At 47.2% G+C, this 27,168-nt stretch overlaps 1 protein-coding gene across 4 annotated transcripts in view; it reads right to left on the bottom strand.

Annotated features, from left to right (window-relative positions):
• EP300 (EP300 lysine acetyltransferase) overlaps positions 1-27,168 on the bottom strand; it is a 520,590-nt gene that overhangs the window by 475,059 nt on the left and 18,363 nt on the right. For all 4 annotated transcript variants that reach the window (XM_086958296.1, XM_086958288.1, XM_086958278.1 and 1 more), the window contains exon 2: positions 16,585-17,213. In XM_086958296.1, coding sequence (XP_086814422.1) covers positions 16,585-17,213 — 629 coding nt within the window. The remainder of the gene's footprint in view (positions 1-16,584; positions 17,214-27,168) is intronic.

Here is a 27,168-nt window from a genome sequence, read left to right on the forward strand (position 1 = left end):
CCCACAGTTTTGGTATCCTCTGGAAGGAAAGAGGGTTCCTGTTCGTCCCATGGTACACCCAAACATGTCGACTTAGTAACTGCATTGCTCCAAGCTTTGACACTGCCCAGAGCACTAGCTATTGTTAAATGCAACGCACACAAGAAAGTCACAGATGAAATAGGACTAGGAAATGCCTTTGCTGACGAGACAGACTGGGCTACTGCACAAGAAAGAGCACATACCACTATGTAATTTTTTTTTTATTATTTCTTTATTCGCAATTATGATATCCACTCAGTATCATGTGTATCACATATACAGACAGTATGCAACATTAGCAATAGCAATGGTATAACCAACATTCGCATGAGTGGTATTGATCACAATGCAAAAAGCTTCATATTTTTCATATTTTCTCCCCAAAAAATAAAAAAAAGCAAGAAAAATTGCACAGTAACTTATGTGAGTATCAGAACAAATCTATATAAAAAAAATAATACCAAATAAAGAAAACCCCTAATCAAGCGTGTAAGCGGTGGAGAACACATGAGCGCAGCCGGTACATCAAATGCAGAATCACAATACTATCACCCATGAGGCGTAAGCAAATTCACGGTCTGTGTCAAGCCAGGTCGTAGTGAGTTCGGGGCCTGCAAGTAACATCGGCCACATAAATACCGAACGCTTCACAGATAGCCTCACCGACAACCATGCATCACAATGCTTACAATTGCTTCATCTCAACATGCAGTGGCCAAGTATCCGGCAACATGTCAATGGTGTAGTCCGGAACAGTGCAACCAGTGTAACATGCTAGCCCACCCCCACTTGTACAATGGAGTTAATCACCTGTATCTGCTGTTCCAGTGTGATCTTCTCGATGTATGCGCGAAATGGCCCCCAAATGTCAAGCGGCCGGGAAGCCACAGGGATCTGCTCGGAGTATTCCACGCTGTTCACATTGCAGTGTCACATGCTGCGGAGCCAAGCCTGCATACTGGGAGCACGTCTGGCCCCCCACAGTAATGCGACCTCTTTTCGCCAGGAGCAAGCCGCCATTGCCGCCAGCTTGCGTGCAGGACGCAGGAAATTAACAACATAGCCAAGCAGCGCAACTTCAGGAGTTGGCATCAACTCCAATTCCAACATATCCCCCAGCATTCGGTGTACCTGAAGCCAGTATTCATGTAATCTCGGACATGTCCAAGAAAGATGGGCAAAGTCAGCCTGCGGCACCCGGCATTTAGGACAAGCATGCAACCTATTTGGGTCAATCTTGTGCGCTAGAGCAGGGGTGTAATACATACGTCTCAGGAATTTAAAATGTATAAGCTTGTGTCTACTGTTCAAGGACACGTCCCCAGTGACCGCACAGCACGCCACCCATTGGTCGTCGGTAATGGGATTACCCAGATCACCCTCCCACTCAGCGCGCACCGTTGCATCCCGCGAAGGGAGAACGGACAGACATAGCTTATATAGTTCAGAGACAACATGTGATCCCGTCTGGCTCTGTATAATGAACGGGAGTATTGCAGCTTCTTCGGGGGGGGGGGGGGGGGGGGGGGGGGGGGGAATGTGCTAAATTCTGCTCAGAGCATGGATCTAAGTCTGGTCAGTGTGAAAGAGTCCATGTAGGTACATTCCGCAAAGCGCAGATCTTCCGCCGCAGAGAAAACATGCCCCTCCGGGAAAAGATCCCAAATAGTTTCTAATTGAAATTTGGATAGTGTGCGTTGCACCACCTTTTCATTGGTGATGGGCAGTCAGTGGGAATTGGGCAGAGAAAGGGCGGGAGAGTAAAGTGTGTCAATGTGTAGCAGTCTGCGTAATTTATCCCAAGCCCAGCACGTGGTGGACACCGTTTGTATGTCCTGCGGGTCCTGGGGAAAGCCTTTGGGGAGGAGTGCCTTAAGGGAAACCGGTAACACAAGGTCAGCCTCCGGTTTTAAATATAGAATTCTGGCATCTGGATGGAACCAGTAATAAGCATAAGAGCACTGTGCGACTAAATAATATAGGTAAAAATCGGGCACGTCGAATCCGCCACGCTCACAAGGGAGCGTCAAGGTATGCCAGGACACCCGTGGGTTCCTGCCGCCCCACACCAACCTCAACAACAGTGTACGAAGTTGCATGAAAAAAATCTTGGTCAGGGGTATCGGGATATTGTTGAACAAGTATAAAAACCGTGGAAGCACGATCATCTTTATTATGGCAATCCGGCCCGCCATAGACAAAGGAAGGCGGAGCCATCGCTCCATATGATCCTCTAAAAAAAATCAAGAGCGCGCCCATAGTTTAAGCGGATGATTGACACAGTGTCGAGGTGCACATGAATCCCCAGATATTTAACGGAGTCCGTATTCCACTCCAGAGGAAAGGTGCATGTCCATTCGGAGGTGGAGGGAGTGAGCGGGAAAATGACCGATTTGTGCCAGTTTATGCGGAGGCCCGAATATTCTCCAAAACGGGCGATCTCCAACAGCAGCGGCTCCAGGTTTGTCTGTGGCATACGGACATACAATATCGTGTCGTCTGCATAAAGTGAGACGAGGAGAGGACCAGTGCAAAACTGAAGCCCTCTGTGCAGATGTTTTCTCCTGAAAATGCGGCACTAAAGGGTCCATCGCAAGGATGAACAGCAGCGGTGATAGTGGGCCCCGCGAAAGTGAAAAATTGTTCGTGATGGTGCCATTCAGACGTATTCGTGCGGTAGGTGCCGTATATAATAACTCCACCGTAGCCACAAACATCGCAGGCATCCCCATTCGCCTCATGATGGACAAAATAAAGGGCCACTCCAGAGTGTCAAACGCTTTTTCTGCGTCAAGAAACAGCTGCAGCGGGGAGCGATGGATCCATCCGGTGTATAACGGAGAAAAACGTCCTCAAATTAAAGGAGGTGGATCTATGTGGAACAAATCCGGACTGCGCCGGGGAAATAATGGACTCCATTAGAAGCGATAATCGCATCGCAAGAATCGTGGCAAGAATCTTATAATCCAGGTTCAATAGGGACAGTGGTCTGTATGATCCACAAGACGAGGGGGCGCGCCCCTCTTTCGGGAGAAGCACAATTACCGCTTCTCTAAGCGTAGGGGGCAGCATGCCGGTCTCTAGGGCCTCTGCATAGACCTCGACCAGTCTGGGCACCAATTCCTCCTTATACTCCTTATAAAAGTCGGCTGAAAAGCCATCTAGTCCCGGAGCCGAAGAGCCCCTCAAAGAATCAATGGCTTCCACTATAGAGTCTGGGGTGATTGGAGAAGCAAGAAATTCCTGCATATACTTCTCAAGATACACCATGGCAATCCCGTTCAAATAGGGTCCAGGGTTGCGGTGTTCGCCATAAGTGTTGACGTGTAAAGAGTTCGGTAGTATGACAAAATTGTGCTGCAAACCTCAGGAGTGGAGTGATGTCGGGAGCCCTGCGTGTCTACTATGTCTGTAATATAAGCTGCTTGTCGAGGGGGGGCGAAGCAATTGCGCAAGAAGCTTCCCTGGTCTATCTCACTCCCCGTACTGACGAGCCGTGTGATATTTACCCATGAATTTCAGCTCTCCATCAGCAGTATCCCTGAATTCCAACAGCAATTCCAACCGCTTGGCCTCTGTCGCCTCGGACAGGCCCCCATGTAGCACCCCATCTATCCCAGCAATGTCTTTTTCAAGACGGGTTAGAGTGGTACGAATCTCCCTCAGGACACCCACATGTTTGTCGATACACACCCCTCGAATGGTGGCTTTGAATCTCTCCCACAGCGTGGCCCAAGTGCGTACTACCACTATGTACATAGTAAAATCCCAAGCAGAGAAGTGGCATGACGTTAGACAACAGATCCAGGATATCAAGCCTACTGCCATTCATGGAGAACTTCAACAATGGGAAAAGGAGGGCATGCTCGACGAAGCAAATTGTTGGAGGTCCAAGGACACAAAGCTTTGGAAATTGCCAACTGCTTCTCTCCTATTGCTGAACAGGACTCATTTACCAGCCCATACCAATGCTGCCACCATGACTAAAATATTACAGGAAGTGTGGGATAACAACCAACTCCGGTCTACTGCCACCAGGCTGGTTCAACAATGTTTGGTTTGCCTCCGCTACAATGTAGGAACAAGCATTTACAATGCAATGGTTTCGCCTTTGGAAAAGTTAGAGCTATTGGCATTGTAAATGACAAAATTTGTATGTGTTGGTTTTGAAAACAGATAAATAAATGGCATTGTCATTTACATTGCCATTAGCTTAATCTCTGCAGTAACTCTGCAGTCCCTAGCACTCCATAGCACTCCCTAGTCACTAAATAAAGAAATACGGCTGCTTTCTTCCTCTATCAGTGGCTTTCGGCTGATGAATCATTTTGCTATTTCCTAGTTTTCCATCTTTCGTTTAGGGGATGGGGTGTGTCGTGTGTGCATTGTGGTTCGGAGCGCTTCGATCTAAGTTCTGGCCCGCCTCATCACTCACTCAACCAACTGGTGTGATCCTCGGCAGGCTCCGTTCTCTCCCTGTGCCTCTATTTCCTTTTTCTGTAAAAAAGAATGCGCCGAGAAAGAAACTGCATAGGATCGGGATTAACGGCTCTCAAAAACCCCGCACACGTTTACATACTCTTTCTACATCAAGGCAAATACAATTTATCAAATTAATGTCAGTCACAATGTAGGATTACCCCAAATTTTGAATCGTGTTTGGCAGTATCTAAGTGAGTTTGTGGAGAACCTATTTTAACATGCCTGGCGTGTTCCCAGGTACAATCTGCTTTAAGAGGCAGGTTGGTTTGAGGGAATCAGGCGATCTGCAATAGGGCTAAATGGCTGCAGTGCTAAAATATGTTGTAATGAAAAGTACCGAATTCTATCAATACAAAGGCAATTGTTTGAATCTAGACTGTACATGTATTTTAGCTGCTTATTCTGAAAATCTGGCGTATATATATCTGACCTTCCTGGGTCTATATTGGACACCCCTGGCCTAAAGACAGATACTGACCCTGTATACTTGGTCGTTTCAGCATGTAGTCAGTATTGTACAACAGAGAAGTGTTTAAAAACATTCAAAACGCTCTTTAAAAGTCATTCTCCCGGACGCCAGGAGGGCCTCCTTACCTGTAGCTCCTTCCCGTAGAAGCGGACCATGGAGGCGTCGGCCACCAGCAGAGTCTCCACGGAGCGGGCTTCGGACACGAACCTCCGCCGACGGGCCGGTTCTGAGTGAGTCCCCGCCGTGGGCGCCCAGTCCTCCTCGGTGGCGCTGTCCACGGGACCTGGCGCGTGTATGTCCGCTCTTAGGGTGCCAATGTCTGGATCGGGGTGCCCCCCAGGGCTGGGGCGCCCTCGTCGCCGGAGAAGGTGAGGCGCCAGGTGGTTCTCCATTCTCCCCGACCCCCACGCCCTCTCTGCCTGCCCAGGGCGCCTCCCCAACAGTGCCCCTGTCAGATGGTGCTTCCCGTGGGCAGCCGGTTGGATGAGGTACTCTTCACCGTCCACAACGAAGGATCCGCGGACCCCTTGGCACAAGCTGACCGCAGCCAGTGACTCTCTGCGCCCGTTGACGGTGCCCGAATAGAAGCACCCCCTGAGCCCGTCGCTGACCTCCCTGCTGCCAGCCGTGCCCCCGCCCCTCCCGTCCCGCAGGTACTCCACCCGCAGACCCGGCGCCAGGAAGCTGGCGTCAGGTGCCAGGCGCAGCACGAAGACCTGGAATTCTGATAAAATAAGGGATTTTCAAGTGGGGTCTGATGAGGGAAGTGATCACCATCCGCTCAAATTACACTTAATTGGATGCAAAAGGATGTGAGAAAAGGTGAACCCTCTTCAGATGGATTATCCCAAATGACTGACCACTAGATTATAGGATGACTATATGGAAAAATTGATTCATTTTCAGCAAAACACAACACTGAAAGGTACCACCACAACAACAGATCTACAGTGGCATGAGGGAATAATAAAACAGGCGGTAAAGTGCCTCAGGGTAGATCTAAAAGGAAAGGGAACAAAGAACGTGAAGGTTCTGGATAACCAATTCAAGAAAAACAACTATTTTACTGAGGATTGTAAGAATCTAAAGGCGCTGAGAAGGAAAGGGGAAAGAAACCTCAAAGTAAGATATGAAACAGAAAGTTATAACATTCTGATGAATTAAGTAGAAGGTCTAAAACCTTAATCCGAGGCCAGAATGGAGATGACAAAGAGAGGTGTTGGGGATATTTGCTAGAAGCCATAGAAACCAAGAATACAAAACTTTTTGGGAAATTGGTACAAGGAGGGTCAGGAAAAGCTCAGGGTACGATGGGCTGTATGGTAGAAGAAGAGGCTTGGGTGGACTATCTGGAGGATATATATGGAGAAAAAAAAGGAGTTATTAAGGAGACAAGCAATTCCCTGGGGGAAAGTGGATGAGGAATTGAGGTCTAAAGTCTTACTATGTAACATTAGAAGTATTATTGCAAGTTTAACCCTGACTCGCACGGCCGGACCCAGTAACATGTCTGCAATAGTTATAAGAACCCGCCCGGAGTGGTAGGCGGAGCTATTGTATAAGTTGTTTACTGAGATTTTGGAAACGGGGAATATCCTGGAAAACTGGAGAGGCGCAATTATCAGGCCTATCCACAAAAAGGGAGATATAAAAACTCCCAAAAAATTATAGGCTGATTAACCTTTTAGAAGTGGCAGAAAAAAATATTTGCAAAAATAATCTTGGGAATGTTAAAGGAGTGGGCTGACTCAAATCATATAGTGCCCCCAGAACATGGGGGTTTCAATGAACTCCATTCTACAATTGACCGTTGCTTTGCGCTCTGGTCCATTGCGCGTACGTCTGTCGGGCAGAGGGGGAAGTTATTCTGCTGTTACGTAGACTTCCGCGCAGCTTTTGATCTGGTAAAAACATGACATTTCAAAAGACCTTCTAAGGCTAATTCAGGAGCGACACAGGAGTACCTGGGCCCAGGTCATTATAGACACAAAGGGGACCTTAACACAAAAATTACAACTTAACAATGAACTTAGGTAGGGGTGCGTACTAGCTTCCTTACTCTTCTGTCTATTTGTTATTGATCTGCCTGCGGTCCTCGCGTCTGCCAAAGGATTTAGCCCCAGAATAAATGGTAAACATGTGGCATTCTTCCTGTTTGCAGAAGACCTGGTGATATTAGATCAAACAGAAATAGGTCTACAAAGGAAACTAGACATGTTTAGAGAATACTGTAGGTGTACAAAATGAGTGGTACATATGGATAAATCCAGGAAGCTTTGTTTTGGGAAGAAAAAGGGTAAATTTAGATGCCATCGAGGCCGTGAGAAGCTTGGCTTCGTTAGCGAATATTAGTATCTTGGGGTCTGGTTTGAGAGGTCCCAGAAATGAAAAAAAAAAACATTTTGAGGTGCAGAAGATCAGGGCAGTGGCCTTGTGAGCGGCCTGATAAAATTCAATAGGGACTTTAGAAAAATGTCATATAGACCTGTTTTGAAAGACTGTGTAGCAGTGCTCCCCCAGCAATTGCAATAAGGAGCCGAGCTGTTATATATTAGTGGCAAAAGTAGGTGGGATGCTGAGGAGGGGAAATGCTGAAAGAGATTATCGTCCCTCCCCGGCTCTGCCATGACCCAAGCAAGAAGAATAGAAACTGGCATGACATTGTGGAATATATTGGCTACGGTGGTGCTAATAAGATTCTGGAAAAGATTGCTTGGGGGGGGAGAACAGAAAGTTTATCAGTGGTGCAAAAAATTAAATCCTGCAACGTGAACTACAATGGGCAAAAATTGTTGGGAAAAATTCAATTTAGGGGCTCTCTGTAGGGATATGAAAGTAAAACTGAGCCAGCAGAACCTAAAAACTGAAATCTGAAAGAGTGCATTAATGTTGCTAGGTAAAGAACTGTCCTATAAACTTGACTATCATTATTTAAGTGGGAAAAAATTGGTACAATTTATGTTAAAATCTTGGTGGAATAAAGAGAGATCTATTTATGTTTACATCACAAAATCAGTTGTTAAGAAGTGAATTATTGAGAAGAGTTTGACTCAACCCCCGTCAGATAAATTATGTGTCAAAATGTTAAATGGTCCAATCAGGAGGCAACTGCACTGGTGGTCTAAATACTAAGGGGCAGATTTACAAGCCCCTTGCGCCACTTTTGCGTCACTATACCCATGTTAAAAGTGACGCAAAAGTGGCGCAAGGGGCTTGTAAATCTGCCCCTAAATGCGGTGTGTTGCACATTTTTCTGGACTGTTTAAAGGTTATACAGCAGCAGAGAGTTTTTACATCCAATATTTTAGCTGGTCGAATAGGAGGAATCCTAAATTCTAATCCCGGCTTCCCTATTTCCGATGTGTGATTGTGGGCGAATCACATTCTCTTCTTTGCCTCAGCTTGCTTGTCCTTAAGAAAATGTGTAAATTCCGGCCAAAGCTTTACATAAAAACTGAACTGGGAATAAAGTAAGCTCCGCCGAAGAATCCGAAAGAGCCCTGAGGATGTTAGTAAGAGTGAGAAGCAATGTCCTGGTCCGAACACATGAGGGGGGGGGCAGACCACTGAGGACTCTCAGTGGGTAAATGCACACGCAGCCGAGAGCTGTGTGCATCATGCACGCCACTGGTCTCCAACCCCTCTGACGACACTCCATTTAGGTCCATTGGTAAGTCCTGGTCTGTGGGCATGATTGAACCGCTCGTGGGGTTAATGCACCTGCCGCAGTCGTTTCTCGGCATACCGCAGTCCAAGGGTTTCGAACACGGCTAGAGTAATCGGTATTATAACTCATCGAGCTAATGCACTGCCTGCTGCAGGGTCTTGTGTGCAACTTGACAATGGCTGGTCTAACCGCAAGGACATAGTCCTGCAGGTAATTGCGCCTGCTGCAGAGAGCGTACATGCTACAGGTTGTGTGCTCCAGACACAGCAAGAGAGCTGGACGCGTTAACATACCACTCCCTGCACAACTCTAAGCATGTCCTGCAAGTTACGGGGTGCTGTCACATCAAGGTGGCTCAGCGGGTGAATGCACAACCTGCTCAGGTGCTCTGTACCCTGATGAACACTGTGAACATGTCATTCACCAGCTGCGATATCAGCGAGCACTCCATGTCACATACCCCAATGCCAGTGAAATAGATCGCGGGGTTCAAGCTCCTGCTGCGCACATCTGTGCATACCCCGTAGAACACAGCATGAGTTACCAGGGGAGGCGACTCAGCCTTTCATCTATTCGAGGTTGATAATAGTTGATCAGCTGAATAGTGCTACCTAAAATCCTACATACATTACTTACAGCGCCCAGACGCAGGTCCGCATGGGTTTGTGCTGTACTGATGACGGACGTAAGCGTGCTCTTTTGATTTGAAAATGTGATGTTTCCAGCATGGAAGAAAGATTTTGTCATAAAAAAACAGTACGTTTTCTCGAATTTCTTTTCTACTCCGCAGTCCCTGACTCTAGCATGTCTTCTTAATACAGAAAACAGACCCTCCCGGAATATGACAGGTTTTCACATCACGCTTTTTGGGAGAATTTGAGATTTAAATCCCATGCCCGGAGGAGGTGGAAGGGGGAGCAGGTGTCTTTTAGAGGCAAGGGGGAGGGGTTCACGAAATGGCCGACACAATTGTGTTAAAAAATAATGATCTCACATTTTTTCACAGAAATTGCACCTTCTTAGAAACTTTTTCTTTGATAAAGTAACTTACCCTGAAGCTCCGTGATGCGCCGAGGACCCCTGCCCGCCCCATGAGCCGCCCCCATCCACAGATAGAACAGCGGCCGGCAGTTGCTCGGGTTTTGAGAGGGTCACAATTAATGTGTATTTTTTTATTCTGGTGTGAAAGAACAAAAACTTCTAGACCTTGCACGCTCCACCTGTGTTCTTATCTGTCAATTTCCAGGAGGGGCTAACAAAAAAAGTGAATTATTTCAGCTGAAGGAGGAAGAAAGAGGGGGGCTGGGAGGGAATTAATTGTTTACGGTGACATCACCAAGGCTGGCTTATAAAATGAATGGCTGGGGCGCTCTCTCCGGCAGAAGTCTTGAACCAGCAGGGAGAGAGGAAAAGGCGTGGAGGCCAGGAAGAAGGGAAGGCTCGTGCAAGAGCAGGGTTTCGGCTTCAAGTTTCGTGTCTCTCCCGCTGTGGTCCGGCGGATCCGCTTTATTTATTTATTTTTGCACACTTTATTCTGGTGCCTCTTTTTTTTTTTATCCGTGTTCTATTTTTTTGGTGTCGCTGCCCGCCTGCTGCTTCCCAGCACTGCCTAGCAGCTGCAGACCCAGGATGCACGCTTCACACTTTGCGGCTTGGGGACTCTTGCTGACGGCGCTGCTGTGCTTGGAGTCCGAGGGGAAGCCACTGTCCCAGTCCCAGCAGAGGGTAAGCCCGTGTGCTGCTGTGTGTCATCGTGTGCACATGCTTGCCTCATGCAACGCGGGGGTCATGATGATTCAGGCTGGTAGCGGGAGACCTCACCTGAGTTCAAATCTCGGCGTCCCCGCTCGGCCAGAACAGTGTGATCTTGGGCGAGGCAGGACATTTGAAAAGTTTGAATTGATTTAGGGAGGGTTTATATTGTGAACCCTGCACGTTTCTAGATTGCACCGGGGACTGAACTCTTTATTACGCTCCAGCCCGGCCGGTCTCAGGACGCTCCTCCGCCCGCTGTCTGTTCTCCAGGGAGCAGCGGGGGGGGCAGAGACGGCAGGCCGGGGGCTGGAGCACTCTTTCAGGTCCCTCGGCGAGGTCAGGTCAGTCTTCCCCGGGCCCGGCGGTGATCGCGGTGAATTCTCGGCTCCTCCAGTCGAGCGGGCCAATCCAGACACGGCAGAACGGGCGAGCCTCCAAAGCACCCGGGAGTCAGCCTATGGCAGTGCGGCTCCCGGGTCAAGCCTGCGATGACGCTCCTCGCCCTAGCCAATCACCACACGGCAACAGTGGTGACGCTGCGCCGCACGGGCCAATCCCGTCGCGGCGTTTGGTGAGGGGGCTCGGCTCTCCCGTCCAATCGGAGAGCAGCGGGCTCGTTTTCGGTCGCGTTGGTACCAGCAAGGTACGGGGCCCTTCGTCGGGGTTTACTGATCCCGGGTCGCGGTGGTGAAGCTGCACACAGGTTATTTTAGTGCGCTCTGCTCGGGGAAGGCTCACAAACCTTCAGTCTGCACCAAACACGTGTGTCGATGGATTCGGGGGCGTTCCCGGCGTCGCGTGACGTCGGCAAAAGCCAAAGAATCTCGGGAACGCCCCCGTGTCTCCTCCGGCCATGACGGACGCCTCTCTGTTCCAATGGCTAGCCTCCATTTATGGAGCTAGCCAATGAAGCAGAGGGGCGTGTTCAAGTCACCCATACTAGAAACTACAGATTTCTCTGGAGGCGGAGCCCAACGGCTCCGTCCCCCAGCGAAACCTAAAAAGGGACTCTGGTACCACGGGCAGGATATGCCATCCCAACATCACCCTTCGAAGTCCTGCAGATGGATTATTTCCAAATGGAACGCTGCAACAACCATGTTTTGGTGGTTGTTTGAGCCATCAGCAAATAGGTGGAGGCCTACCCGATCAGAGACAACACTGCCCTAACTACTGCCAAGATATTGTTGGGAGTTTTTCCCCGCTACGGCCTTTGCAGAGTCCTCTGGAGTGACAGCGGGAGTCACTTCATTGGAGAAGTAGTCTAGCACATCTTAGCACGATTGGGGGGTTCAACAGGTATTTCATGCCGTCTTCCACCCTCAATCGGCAGGCCTGGTGGAAAGAAACAATGCCACGATCAAATCTAAACTAGACAAAATAGTGAAAACTATGGGCCCAGATGCGTTGGCACTAGCCCTTCTCTCAATAAGATCTGTCCTGCATTCTCGCACCTCTGTGACCCCATAGGAGGTGGTTTTAGGAGACCCAATGAACATCTGGGATGCACCACCTGCTACCACATTGTCCGATTCCTCTTGTGAATTGCTGAGTGATTATTTGTCTGTACTTATACAAACTTTGTCCTCCATTCATCATCAGATCCAGGAAGCATTGGTTGACCTATCCACTGGGCCTGGACACACCATCCAACCCGGTGATCAGGTGATGATAAAGAATTTTGCTTGCAAGAAAACATTGGAACCCCGGTGGAAGGGTCCCCTGCTAGTCCTCCTGACAACTAGAACGGCCCTGCGAGTGGAAGGCAAGAAATCCTGTATACATGCCGTCCATTGCAGTAGGTCCCCAGTATCACCCAAACTGATCCCACCTTGTCCACCTACAAGGAAGTATTAACATGCGACCCCCCTGTGTATGGCCTCCAAGAACCAGAACTCGAATTATTCGAAGATAACACTGTGCCAACCAAAGAAGGATACAACCTCCGTCCACGCACGCCCTCTGGACCTCCAGCAGTAGTACAGGCTGGAAGGGTGGATTAGAACTCCTTGTAGTAGGGTACTGAGAAGCTTCGCCAGTGAAGCAACCACCAGCTACCGGCGACGCGTAGTGCTCAATTTTCCTCTCCAACAGCTGGTAAGCCCAAAAGACTGATTATGACCAATGACAAAACAATGGGACTTTCCAACAAGACGATCGCTTTATGTAACAAACTGAATAATAACAGGTCAATAGCTTTGACAACAGTTATCTTCCTTACTATTATCCTCGCCATCCTCTTCTGGATCATAGAGGAAGGGGCACCAGCCAAAGATACCAACTGATGCCACGCCCCATGAACACTCCCATTTCTCCTTATCTCCTAATCTCCAAAATAGGCGACGAGTTTTGGAACACCTTCATCCAAATGTTGAATCAACATAATGCGGTATTGAATAAAACAAACGGTTGGGTCTGTGGTCTCCGGCCTCACTCCACGGAAAATAACATACCCTTCCTCCCACTCTATACACGCCTCTTGAGCTGCCTGGATGTCACTCAGCGGTCCAACGGCTTTGCCGATATTGTTTAACAATTGCAAGATGAGTTCTGGTGGAACAAACCGGGCAACGCTGTTTGTCCAACTAACAATTCTACACGCATGTCTGAGGACGAGAAGGAGGAAATGCTGGTATTCAACTCTACCAATAGACCTCGCTTCTATAGCTTCAAAGCAATGACACCCGCCAAGCGGACGCCACCGCTAGCTATTTGCATTCCAGGACTTGTATGTATCAGAGGCTTAGGCACTGAGTAGTTGGGGACAGCTCTTGGGTCATTACAACAACTCTGAACACGACATCTCCACCGCCCCTTGTTGTCTCCCCAAGCACCTATTTTGTGTGTGGGACTTAGGCATACACATGGCTTCACAAAAAACGGGGGAAGCACATGTTATAATATCTTTCCTCCTTCCCCCTGTCTATATTGCTTCTCCTTTTCATCGTCGCACCCGCTGCAGCAACGATGTGGTCGTCCAAACAGACACCACCTCTCAACAATTCCTGGATGCCATTAAGGGCTTCCTTCCATTCTAGGGACCGATGGCAAACAGCGGAGCCATTCGCCACCTCACCAGAGTCATGGAAGCCACGGTCAACATCACAACTGGTATTTTGGCCAACAACACTGTGGAGCTCCAAGCGGGCTGCCTCATCACTCTACAAAACCGCATGGTCCTTGATATCCTAGCTGACCGCGGAGGAGCATGCTGCATCATCGGCACCAGCTGTTGCGTGTACGTCCCAGATCATTCCTCTTCGGTCTACGAGGTTATTTCCAGGCTTCATCAAATCGCCTCGGATCTCCATCAAGACACCGGCGCATGGTCCCTTGGTTCCTGGATATTGCAACTTGAACTGACATAGGGATGGAAGGTCCTAATGATTATCCTAATACCTCTTGCATTGATTATCTTTTGCTGTCTTTGCCTTCAATGTGGTCCCCCACTCTGCAGCCTCCGCACAAAAGCCATCAAGCCAGTCCCCGTAAATGCACATGTCGAGAACGATTAAATAATGACTGAATGCGAGACACAGCTATTGATGAACTGTGATTGACAAAAAATGGTCTCGCTTATGGCAAAAGAAGGGACTGTGGAAAAATATGTCTTATCTTGCCATTCGCTCCACCATTTTGTGCGTCACCCTTCATTACTGACTCCCTCTCTATAGATCACAAACGCTCTGGGGATTCAGTCTAGATTTGCCTCATTCCTGCACGGACGCCCACGGCCTGTTCGTGCCTAGACCAGCCAAAAACTGACCAACTCATGCTCAACCAGTCGGACAGGGAGTTTTCCAGATGCTTATCGTCTTCACCCTGCGCACTACTCCCTGTGTCGCCCAACAGCCACCATCTGCTGATTTATTAGATTGACCTCTACTTGTTGTGTAATTATGGGTTTTTGTTTGTTATTGTTATACGCACAGGGTGGGGATGAAAGGTATATAAGGAGCCGAGCCAAAGTACTCTCAAGATTGCCTCCTCAGGAAGCTATGGGTGTCAGTTGCTGATGCGCTCTCTCTCATGAGATCGCAATAAATATGTTTTCTCTCCGTGCTCCAGTGTTGGTCTCATTTTCTATTCCGGACCTATGGGCAAAGGGGGACCCTGCTCCTTTGGGTGGTCTTTCAACGAGACCCCCAAATCCACAGTGGGGGGGTGGAGTTTGGGGACAGCTCAAGCAGGTGTGTGAAGGGCTGGGTGGTGGACATGGGCAAGCAACCCTGGGACATTCTCACTTTGAAGTCTGAGAAAGAAAAGTAAAGAGGCGCACTTGTAAAACAGCGTCTAACATTTGTCTTTGAATGCACAGCAAATGTGACGAGATTAGAACATGATTTATAGGCCAGTTTACAGAAATGGAGATGAAAGCGAGTGAAAACATGAGCACTCATAGCTGTTAAAGACAAAAGTAATTACTAAAACAAAATTGTCATCAGTGGATGGATAGTTGTAATTGGTCCATGCTCTCTGGGACGGCTAAACACAGGAAGAGGCGTGATGCATACATGCCATGGTTAAATGGCGAGAAAGAATAAAAGCGACAGAGCCAGCAAAAGGTAAAGCCTATGGGCGGACTGAACCCCTCAATGTAAATACAGCACGTCTCTCCAAGGCAGTGCATGCGCAGTCTAGAGGAGAGACCGAAAAATAGCAAAGATTAAACAAACACCATATACCAATCAAACAGTGAATTCCTATTCACTGGCTTCTAGATGCGTAATTTGGTCATTTTCTGTTTAAGCGTGTTAAAAATTAACTGATGGTGGGTGCACCCCTATCCACAGAAATGTGATTTAGGAGCTCTTATGCCATTTTACACTAATAAAGTCTAACAGTTTCAATATATGGAATCTTCTCCTGCAGATCACTGGTCACTGTTAAAGACACATTCCCAGTACAAGACTTAAATACCAAGATAATCTTTGGTCTCCTCCTAAAGCCCTGTAAAATTGTGAATACGGATTAAAGGGTAAAAAAGTAACAATCTAGAGCAGGGATCTAAAGTTGGAGCACTATGGGATTCGGGTTGATAAACTTTATTCTCAGTCTTTGACACCCACAGTTTTCTCAGCTAAAAAATAAAGTGACAGCCCAAGCACAACCACCATTCTCACGTTTCACTAATATTTACTAAATATTACGCAGGGACACAATTCACCTGCAACCTCCATGAAAAGGTGCAACAAAATTGTTCCGTACAAAAATATATATACGGAGATGGCTAATGTGTACGGTGTCAGAGCAACTAGACAGATTTGTAGAACATACAGTCACATCTCCCCCAATTTTCATATTGATGTTACTATACTAAACAAGACACTACTGCTTCCTTGCAAGTTTGCAGATATAACTTTTTAAACGAATTTTAACTGCATACGGTGTCAGAGGAATCCTTTTCTTCACGCTCTGCCTCCTCTCTCAAGGATTTACAGGACTTCAGAGGTTTCTACAAGTATACGTTTACCTTCCAGGGATAAAGTAATGAGAGAGAACAACATAATCTGCCCAGAAACCAGGAATGTGTCAGTGGGCTCAGCCCTGAAAGGGCAGAAAAAAGGCCTGAAATAACAGAAAATTGCAACAATCTACATGAGGTGAACAGGACGCATTGGAGCAGCTCCTGACATTACTAAGGCAGATTGCTTACTCATGGCTTTCAAGAACGTACCTCCCTCCAAACATATTGCAGCTGTGTACGACAATCACTATTCAGAACAAGAATTCAGAACTAGCTTGGTCGTAATACTGAACATCTTTGAGTCACTTACAAGTCTCACACGATTACTGAATGTTGTGGTAATGAAATTTGTTGAAAGGAGCTCTGAAGCACCACTTTGAAGAATATTCACTGAGATGCCCAGGCTTCAAATTATTAATGGACAGAAAAGGCACTGGATATTATCCCTTGCACAGGCAGTTTTTCTGGGGTAGATAAAGTGAATCCGCAAGAAGATTTATTAACCTGTGACTTTATATATACACGCTCAAACAGAAAACAAGTCACATCGGTCTTGCCTTCAAACTTTCAAAACCAACTCAGTTGTAATAATTCCTGTTCTGCCACAGCCCATAGACACTGCTGCTTCCTTTCTGAGTACCAGAATAGTTTACCCCTGACAAAGGGAAGCAGTAGTACTGGTGCTGTTGATGGTAACAAATACACTGAATGCAGGATTCTTACCTTGTTCATGCTTCCGGGTTGTGGGCCTCTGAGTCCTACCTGGCCCATCTGGGGTGAGCCTTGCTGCAGTGTCTCAGCCAGAAGGTTCCCAGTGTTGCTCATGCCAGAGCTTGGGTAAGGCATGTTGGGCCGTCCTCTGCCAGCACCGAGAGAACCGTTCATAACCTGTCCCTGCATCATGCCCTGTCCATTTCCAGCCCCCATCATGCCAGGGCTCATGCCCATTCCCGGCTGGCCACCCGGGCTGTTCACACCAGACATCATGCCCGTGGCCTGCACGGCGTTCATGCTTTGCCCTCCTTGAACTTGCCCACCACCCATACCCAAGCCAGGCGAGGTCAAGCCCGCCTGCGACATTGGACTCTTCACCATGCTGTTGAGCAATCCCATACCAGGACTGTTTTGCTGAGGAGGCCCCCCCATTGCAGGGCCCATGCCCATGTTTATGTTGGTGGAGCTTCCAGCGCGGAGCAGTTCCGACAGCTGCTTGTGCTTGGAGGCCGCATCCTGCACCATGCCAAGACTGGTGTGCAACTGGCTCAGGTCCCCACCGTTGGTCAGGCCCAGCTCATTTGAGTTGATGAGTTCATCAGGCAGGTCATGCTCCAAATCAAAGAGGGAACCAAAATCTGCAAAGAAGAAAATCAGACTTATTCTTCCAAGATTTTTAAGTTTACATACAACAACATAACTGCCTTCAGGATAGTCGAAGCACTAGACAGCAGCGTGCAGATGATGGATATGGTGGAATAGGCGAAAGACATCATATACAGCCATGGAAGCGCAGAAAGATCAGGAAAGGGTGGCAGGGGAAAAGTGGATCTGACATACACAGTGGTAGAATGTGGACCAGAGATTCAGGATAGGTATTCAAATAACGAAAAATGGCTTTCTTCTATATATCTATAACATTTTGAAGAATTACATACTCAGTGACCGGATTTCAAATGCATCCTATTTGCTGAATGGCAAATATAGACGCTGTTTAGAACCGCAACAATGGAAATCAAATTGTGCCATCAACCTGCATCCAGCTACCCATCAATGCTTCACCATAATAGAAAGGAAAACTCCAGAGTAGAGAGAGAAACCTGTGGTGGAAGAGGGGCACATGGACACACTCCACACGACAAACACAGCAAACTTGAGTCCATTAAGACTCTGCACTTGTGAGACCATGTTGAAGGGCCTTCCGTTTTGTGACTGCCAAAGGCAATCCACCTTGTGGAATGGACTACCCTACAGTTCTGGTATAAACAGCACTCAAAGGACCAGCCTGCTGTAAACTGTTTTCCTATTAATTAACTAACTGACAAATGTTTAAATCAAGAAAAGATACACCACCACGCATGTAAACATAAGGGGTATTATCACACCTACACACACTCCTACAGGCCTGGTTACCATACCTGGGTCTATATACATTTCATTCCCGTTTTGCATACCAAGAATTTTCTCTGACCACCCTTTTCCCTTGAAATTCTCATGTATTCCTCTTCTCTCAATCCAAAACTCTTTTTTTAATTCAATGTACGTTTCCCTCCCATACTTCTAAAAAACTCTCTCCTCATTCCAGTTTGTACACCATAAAGTCATCTTTCCTGTGCACCCTCGGCAAGTCTCAAAAGCGACTCCCTTCCGGCCCATTCTTTTTTACATAACCCCTCCTCCTGGAATCTTCCCTCCTACCTGTAAGACCATGGGGCCCTCCATCCTACTGGTCATAGCTCCCAGGACATGCACTGTATATACTCCATGTTCCATGGATTATCCTTTTGTCAAGGAATGATGTTCCATCTCGATTCACTTCTCCTTTCTACACTCACCACAATCATTTCCACGTCTCCTACCCTTCCTGGAATGCTGTCCTCCGTCAGTCCATTCTGTAAATATTCCTTCTTCTCTTCCAAAATCTTCTCACCAAGAATTTCCCCCTTCACCTCACAATCTTCCCTAGAGGCCAACATCTCCTCCCATTTCCTAATACTAATTCTTCCAACTCCTTGAAAGGAGGACAAGTCCTGCCCCTGTTGAGGCCTGCCTTTAACCCCCAATGACTGCTGCCAACCTAAGGGTCAATCTGGCAAAATTTCATTTAAAGATGCATCAAAGGTCAACAGCCGTTCTCACAAAAGACACCTTTACCAATCAACCACAGTGTGATCCATGGTGCAGTACCAAGATTGCAACCATGCTTGCAGAGGACAATGCCATGAGTGAGCCAGGTTTAATTTCTCAAGGCACTATTAAGAGGCTGACCCTTCTGGTGGAGGACAAAGACATGAGTGACCTGGAATTCTGCCCTTTAGTGCATTAGAGACAGCAACCTTTCTAGGGAGTGACACTGTCAAATTTGCTTAAGTCTGTTCTTGCGCGCTAGAGGACTGGTCGTCTTTGTGCCTGGTATGGATGCCTCTGTGCTCGGTATGGATGCCTTTGTGCTCGGAATGGATGCCTTTGTACTCTGACCTTTCTACTCAAACTAAACCTTACGGAAAAAATAGGTCCTACTCATTTCTCCATTCATATTTTGGAATGGCATTTCTCATCTGTAATCAATATCAGAATGTGCACTCTCTCCTGGTGTATCACTAGGTTTTGTCTTTCAAATTTTTATCTCTGCTTTAAATGTTATGCTCCAGATCCAAGTCCAGTTTAGACATGGCAAAATGTATCCTTGGCATGTAGCCACTATAACTGTTGCCCCATTTAAGTTTGCTTTCTTTCCTGCTGTTCGTTATACCCAGTACCTGCTTGACAACATCCCTCTCCGAATGATTCACTTTATTGCAAGTTGTTTTATTCCTAACATCGGAGGCTTCATCATATCACTCTTGCACTGATGCATTTTCTGCTTTTCAAAGCCTGATCACTTCCCTTCCGTACCCGATATACTATTTAGTTGGGTTTCATAAAGGGGACTGTCTCTTCCCCTATGTTACTTCAGAGTGCTGCTAACATACAGGGTATTCAGGTACGGAAGACCAGGGATTTCGGAGCTTTTTATCAGATGGTCCTCAACAATATCCAACGAGCCTTGATTGTAAGCCTTGAATAGCTAAAAATCAAATTCCACTGAGATACCAGGTCGTTCATTAACATTGTTTCTACATTTTCTGCTTTCTAGAAAGGACTTAAAACCCACCATTTCCAACTTGCATATTAGTTAACTCTGGACTATTCCTCTTTGTTGTATCTTTGTCAGCATAACTCACGTCCTTGTCATGCACTGCTTATGACCTCACATATTACGCCACTCATCATAATCCATTCCATGACATCATTGCTAACGTCACTGATGACATCTAAATGATATCACTGGTGACACTACGCATTGCAGGGGTGAGAGTTAGTTACTTCAGTTATTTTCCATTGTTCTTTAGCTTAAAATGTTACGATTAAACTGGATTTTCCACCTTTCTAAAACATCACCTTAACCTTTGTTTTACAGTGAATATGTATGTACAGAAACACAAAACAATAAGGGGGTTTGGAGCTATACCATCAACAAAACAAATGTGAAAACAACTAAAAAAAACTATATTATTCTTATTTATTATTTAACGATTTGTAGAGCGCCTGGTGACCCGGAGGCATCCCCGCGCTATAAGAACTAGTAGTGACCGAGGAGGAAGAGGGACTATTTAGGAAAAAGGAGTTTTCAGTTTTTTAGCTACAGTTAGATCAGAGCTTCCATCGGAAGAGGGTTTTTTTGTTTCACTGACAACTTTGTAGCTATTCGAAAAATCAGCACACTTCTCTATAAAAAAAGGAAGTTTACTCAGTTTGGCTCTTTCATGCAGAGTTTTCTGCTCATCGACCTAGAAAAAAAAATAGGGGTCCAAAAACATCAATTTCCGATTTTAATTTCCACGAATAACTGATCTCCAATTCATAAAAAAAAAACAGCATAATGTATTCCTACCCATTTCTGCAAAAAGAAAAAGACCTTTGACAAAGGTGTGCGTTTTGTGATTTGGTTAAAACACGTTCAGCTATTTGAGAAATTAGCATTTAGAGATTGGTCTAGTGGGGCTCACACAGCCCCAAAAAATTGAAAGGGGAAAAAAACCACACACACACACATAGGGGCTGAGTCCCAAGGGAGATTTGTCGGCCATTTAATTACTATGGTACCAAGTGATCTGAATGGCTAGCCACAACTCTGAAGAAAACGTTTGGGACACATTAAAGCAAAATCGGCCCAGTGTCATGGGCAGGAGAAACGGAAATGATCCATATGGGGGCAGGGTGAGCACAGCCTCAAAGTTAAGGCCATTTGGGGCAGGGGACCAACTCTCTACTGCTCACCGTTAAAGACTGTGAGGTTGTTATAGGCAGGCCCGGTCTAAAAACTGCTGTGCATAGTCAAAGACAGTGCACAGAGTAGGATTGTGAAGTAATAGCAGTGATGGGCAGAGAGATAGTCTAGCCAGAGGCCAGGCCATGCAGCCAACCCCCATTGTGCATATCTAGAGTTGGAGGGTGGCATAAATGGACAACAAATTCCAGATTTGTAAAAACGTGACTATTGAGGCGCTAAGGAGGCCGTTGAGGAGATTAAGTGATCTATTGCCCAGAGTCACATGATAGTGAGCAGACGCTAGCAATCGAACCGTGAGCCCCCACACTTCTCTTTGTCATTTGTGTTATGATGAGGTAATACATGAAGAGGTGGGTGCGTGTGGAGAGCGGAGGCCCTGCTGGAGGGGACTGCTCTGGGCCCGCCTGGCAGCCGGCGAAGGGGGCAGCTACAGTTTACATGAGACGGACACCTGGGAGAGACAGCCCCGCGAGCCGGGACACGACAGGCAGTGCTGGCTGCGGCGCTACCGGAGATGAGAGAACCACGCTGCCAGCAATTACCACATGGCGGTACACAGGCCTTAGAGGACTGAGCTTGGCTTGGTACTGTAGGAGGGACATGAACTGAGTGGTGCTCCGGGCGGTGAGGCAGTGACGCATGGACTTCCAGTGAGGGCCGGGTCGTGGCTCCTCTACCATTGCTGCAGCCTCTAGGTGCGAGGGGCACACTATTGCTGATTTTGAACTGGGGAAGCCAGGATTTGTTTGAAACTACCTGCCCTTAGGTTGTGGAAGGGGGCTGATGGACTGCACGCTGAGGCACCGAGGCTACTGAGGGAAGTCCTCCCTGACAAGCGGGGCACCTGAACTCCTTTGGGGAAGAAGCGAGCACTGGTGGCACTCTGGGAGCCCGGGGCACCACGGCAAGCACACTCGCACCTGACCGGCATCAGGGGGCCCAGAACATGGGGAAGCAGAGAGGAAAGCAGGAGGGAGCGCCCCAGCCACCGGACGGCGAATTGCAATCCCAGGCTGAGTCGGATGGAGTGAATGAGGCCCAGGACCCTCAGTTGCAAAAAACAGTTTGGCCGCATACTGGCGGCTTTTGCGGACTCGTGCACAGCCCTGCAACAAGACATTGCACAGGTAGCAACAGGGCTAGGACTACTGAGGGCAGACCACTCCAAGCTGGGGGATAGAGTGAAACAGGTGGAAGTAACAATGCAGGAGGTGACAACGGCCCAAAAGGTACTGGAGAGCAAGATGACAGATGTGCTAGACTGCATACAAGCGCTGGAGAAGCGTGCGGAGGATGCGGAAAGCCGGAATATGCGAAATAACATTTGCATGGTGGGCCTACCTGAAAAAGTGGAGGGGTCAGACATGGTGCAATACCTGGAGAACTGGTTGAGGACAGTGGTGGCAGCGGAGGGTCTCTCTCCCTTCTTCACATTTGAACGCGCACACAGAGTGCCTGCTAGGCCGCCGCAGCCGGGGCGTCCCCCACGCCCGGTAATAGCTAGGCTCTTACATTATAGAGACAGAGGTCCTCCTACTCCAGAAGGCGCGGACGGATGTGTCGTACCAAGTCGACAATGGCAAAGTGACTATATTCTCGGATTACACACTGGAGATCCAGCGCCGTCGCACATCATTCCTGGCAGTTAAAAGAGCTGAGTTTGGAAGGCCTTCAATACTCGTTGCTATTCCCAGCGAAATTGAAAATAATGTTAGATGGTGGCACTCATTTCCATGACACCCCAGAGGACGAATGGGCGTGGCTGGAAACTTACAGGGCTGGAACAGACCGAAAGGATCGACGCTTGCGGGAAGCCTCTGAGGGACAGCCCCAGCGCCAATCACAGTGCCTTCCACGCTGGCGACAAGGTATGCCGAAACCATCGCAGTCCCAAACTGAGTTGGAAAGACAGGAAGCATTGGAGGCAGTGACTGCGTTGTCTGGCAGCCAGATGTTGCAGTCGCCAGGGAGCACGGAGAAGGACAAAACACAGTCGGACACTGAGACCTCAGAAGTCAGGAGTGTTCGGATGCCGCAGGTCACCCCGGGCACAGCAGATGGACTCATGGATGAGTGATGGATTGAACTTCCGGAAACTGGAGTTGAAAGGCTGCCGGGAAGGATGAACCCAGGCCATGTACTATACTGTCGTTGAGAGCTGTTGGCGCGAGGTGGCTTGTGAGGGTATTTTGGGAGGCCGCCCCGGGTGGGAACGTACCTCAATGCACAGTGACTTGTTGAATTATTGAAAGGTGCATGGGTGGGAGAAGTTAGCTGTGTTTTCTTGGGGGATTGCGGCGTGGTTACTATATGAACGCAGGCGGTCACCCGTTGGCGCTAGGCCCCCCCATTGCCCTTAAGGCATGCCTGCAGTGGCTATTGCTGGGCTTAGGTATGTGCTGGAATGGTTTGGATGGGGACTAAGTTTTGTTTTAGGGCCTGTTCTTGGTAGGGTGGGGGAGTAGGGGGAATAGTTGGGATATGGGGTTCACCAGTGTGTTTATTTATGTACAAGGAGGGGAGAAGGGGTTGAACTATGATGATGGGAGTAGTGCCTGATTTGTGTTGTATCACTTGGAATGTACAGGGGCTACAAACGATGACAAGGCGCCATAAGGTTCATGCATATCTGGTCAGGAGAGGGGTACATATAGCACTGCTCCAAGAAACGCACCTCACTAAATCGGAGGGACTAGCACTACAGCGTAGCTGGAGGGGACAGGTTTTTAATACATCTTATTCGGCATTTGCGAGGGGGGCGTTGATTTGGGTCAGGGCTGGGTCCCCTTTCAGGTAACTAAACAAACAATAAACTGTGAGGGCAGATATGTTGCGGTTGAAGGGCGCTTGTATGGCAGGGAGCTAATATGTTGTATCTATGCCCCGACTTGGATCAGGTGCGATTCCTGGATCGGATGTCCGGCACTTTAGCACATTACTTGGCGGGCCCGATAATATTGGGAGGAGATTTTAATTCGATAGCAGATACGTCAATGGACAGGTCTCACCCCCGCTTGCCAGATTCCCCAATTCGTATACTGTCCAAGTATAGACTTGATTGGCAAACTAGATGGAATTTGGTGGATGTGTGGAGGACATCACCCGCAGGATAGGGAATATTCTTACTTCTCAGCACTGCACAAGCTTCATGTTCGGCTGGATGCCATACTGTGCTCCAAATCAGTGGTGCCCTCCATAACCCACTCCGAGTACCTCGCTAGGACTCTGTCCGACCACAACCCATTACTGGTTACCATACATTGGACGAGGGAAAAGGCCGAAATCTCTACATGGAGATAGCGCAAGAGACGTTGGATGACCCAGTGTTCTAAAGGGAGTTGGGAGAGTGGATAATGCACTACTTTAATGAGAACGCAGGGTCCGCTTCTACTAGAGCAGTGAAATGGGACACCTTTAAGGTGGTGGTAAGAGGGCTATGCATAAGCAAGTACGCTGGAGTAAGGAAAGACCTGCTGCAGGACGTTGAAAGAGCAGAACAACGATTGAGGTTGGCGGAACAGGCGAGGCCGGAGCACCCAGAGGAACAAAAGGAAGTAATAGAGGCTAAGAAAACGCTGGCCACGGAGATAGAGGTTGCGCTGTTTTGATTACAAGAAATATGTTGAGAAGGCTCATGCGGAAGGAGACAAGGCGGGAACGCTGTTGGCATGGCTGTCTAATCCTATTACGGGGGCTCCCCGATCTTGGCACTAGGGGCGGATGAGGGTACTACGATCTACACTCAGAGTGGGATCATGAATAGGTTCCGGGAGTATTATGAGAAGCTATATGAGAGTACGTTAGCAGCAGGTGAGGCTGACATTGAGTCCTTCTTAGAGAACATGACACTTCTGCAGCTGGACGAGCCGGCGAAACAGCTGGGCCGGGACATTACACTCGAAGAGATTAGGAGTGCAATTAAACAGATGGCATGTGAGATGGATGAAGCACATGTGCACTTTTTAACGATTTACATGAAGGCCAGAATTAGGAATAAATATTTAGGGGGAGGTTTCTAAATATATTGGCAATTTTCGGGGTGCGAGACAAGGGTGCGTTTTAGCACTCTTATTTTATAGAGTAACAACCTCCACCTTTTTTATTAACCACCACTTCTGATGTTCCCAAAGAAAAAAAAAGAGTCCTTGTTACGATCATGGTTGTATGCGGACGATGCAGTGTTGATGGCTCGCACACCTAGGGCCCTGCATCTTTTAGTCTAAGGATTTGTGAATTTTATGGCCAAGCTCGACCTACGTACTAATTTTGCATATTCTTATATCATGGCTTGTGGTCAGAGGAAGCATAATTTGTCCTAGCTTACAGTTGGCTACCATAGTTTAAAATGCATTAGCACTTCCTCTTACCTAGGTCAAGTTTTCACTGCCAACGGGTCTGGCACAGCACATGTTGCTCATTGTAGAAATGCATTTTCCAAGGTGAACGGCTCATTGGGGGGGGCCTCATGCCCCTTTTGCAAATTTTCACAATGCGACATCTTCCAATGGCTACATACGGGTGAGGTATGGGGCATTACCAAATGCAAAACTATTCAAGAATACAGATTTTGTCAGAGGGTTTTGGCAGCTCACATTTCCTCTGCCCATTTTCAGTCACTGTGAATTGAATTTACCCGTAATAGAAGATTACACATGTCCCCTTCCTACCCTGCTATGGTTTGCAGTATGGAAAAATAAGGAGGCAAGCCTTACAACAGATATTATTACAGATTGCCTTAGATAAGGTAATGAAATGAATATCCTATGGCTAGCCAGGGTGTAAACTCGTTTGCTTAAAATTGGTTACTCTTGTATTCCTTTTTCTACCACTGCGTTTCTTTCACTAGTACGGTACAGGACTGTGCCCTACTTTAAGTATCTGCTGTCTCTGTATTCAATTTATTTTGTGATTCTAATGAAATAAATTCCTGGTCCGGCTGGACAGGAGAAATATATAGTACCTATTGTGTTCTATATTACAATTGTTGATATTCCTACATTTACTACTAGCTCTGTACACATTTTTTCGTGATAGAAGATTGGCCACAGATTAGATTAGAAAGACATGTGTGGCTGTATATTGAATCTTGTAACAGCTGAATTGCAGGGAACCGACTAAATCTTTGGGCTGCTGGGAGCGCAGTTTACTGTTCCGCTTTAGGGCTGGGACCGTCAAGCATTTGTTATACTTCCCCTCCGGCTTTCAAGCAAACCTCGACTCCTTGCCGTGCCCAAGCAATGGGAGCTTAGGGCAATCCACATTGCTCTTTCTATTCTTTGGTGGTTTTTATTTTATGTACACAAATAACTTTTTGCTCACCCTGATAAAGAGGCGCAATATTACAAACTCTAGGGCAGCACGTAGTATGCTACTTCAACTCAATGAGTCAATCGCTCATAAAGGTGCTTTCTGAGAACTGCTGTTGGAGCCCGTATTTCTATGCATAGCAACTAAATCTGAATATGATCATGCAGTATTTTTTCTTGTATGGTTGATATGACATGGAAACTAATTAGGTATCTTGAGAACGGGCTTTATTATTAATAGGTTTTACTGCACACGTTGTGTGTCTTTATTGCGTATGTCTGAACTTTTGCACCAGAATTGAGATTAATTAAATCTAATGCTACCAAGACATTCCCCAAAAGATGGCGCTAATATTGCTTTCCACTTCCTTAACCACACATCTAAAGTGGTGAAGAGAACAAAACAAAAATTTTATTTTGTATTCTCTCTCTCTACACCAAAGAAATGTCTCACAGCTTGCTATCCATAACGAAAGTACATCTTCTAAGAATCTGTATCCTAGCTCATTGTTTAGGTGCATTAAATAGAGATGAACTCTAGACATTTATATCCTCTGACTGCCCTTGATAAAAGCTCACCTCTAGACACTTGTATAGCTCATTATGGCATGGCAGAAAGAAGGGCCTCTAGGCACCTTTGTTCAATGTCAGTGTACACAATAAGAAAGCCTTTAGCCATTTGTAATGTCTCACTGCCCGAACTAAAGATCGCCTGTAGACGTTTGCATTCCCTCGCTGTATTACTGTGTACAAAATAAGGAATGACTAGAAGCAATACTTATTGTTTATCACTGCATCAAGGCATCTGTAGCCTCACACTGTACTGAATAAAGGCAAACTAAGTATTTATGTTCCGTCACTGTATTGCTAAATAGAATAAAGAATGCCTCCATACCCTCTATGCAGGGAATGCAGCCCAACTTCACTGAATCCGTGCACAGACTGAAAAAAACC

The sequence above is a fragment of the Lissotriton vulgaris genome, chromosome 1_1 (genome assembly GCF_964263255.1).
Source record: "Lissotriton vulgaris chromosome 1_1, aLisVul1.2, whole genome shotgun sequence".
NCBI lineage: Eukaryota > Metazoa > Chordata > Amphibia > Caudata > Salamandridae > Lissotriton > Lissotriton vulgaris.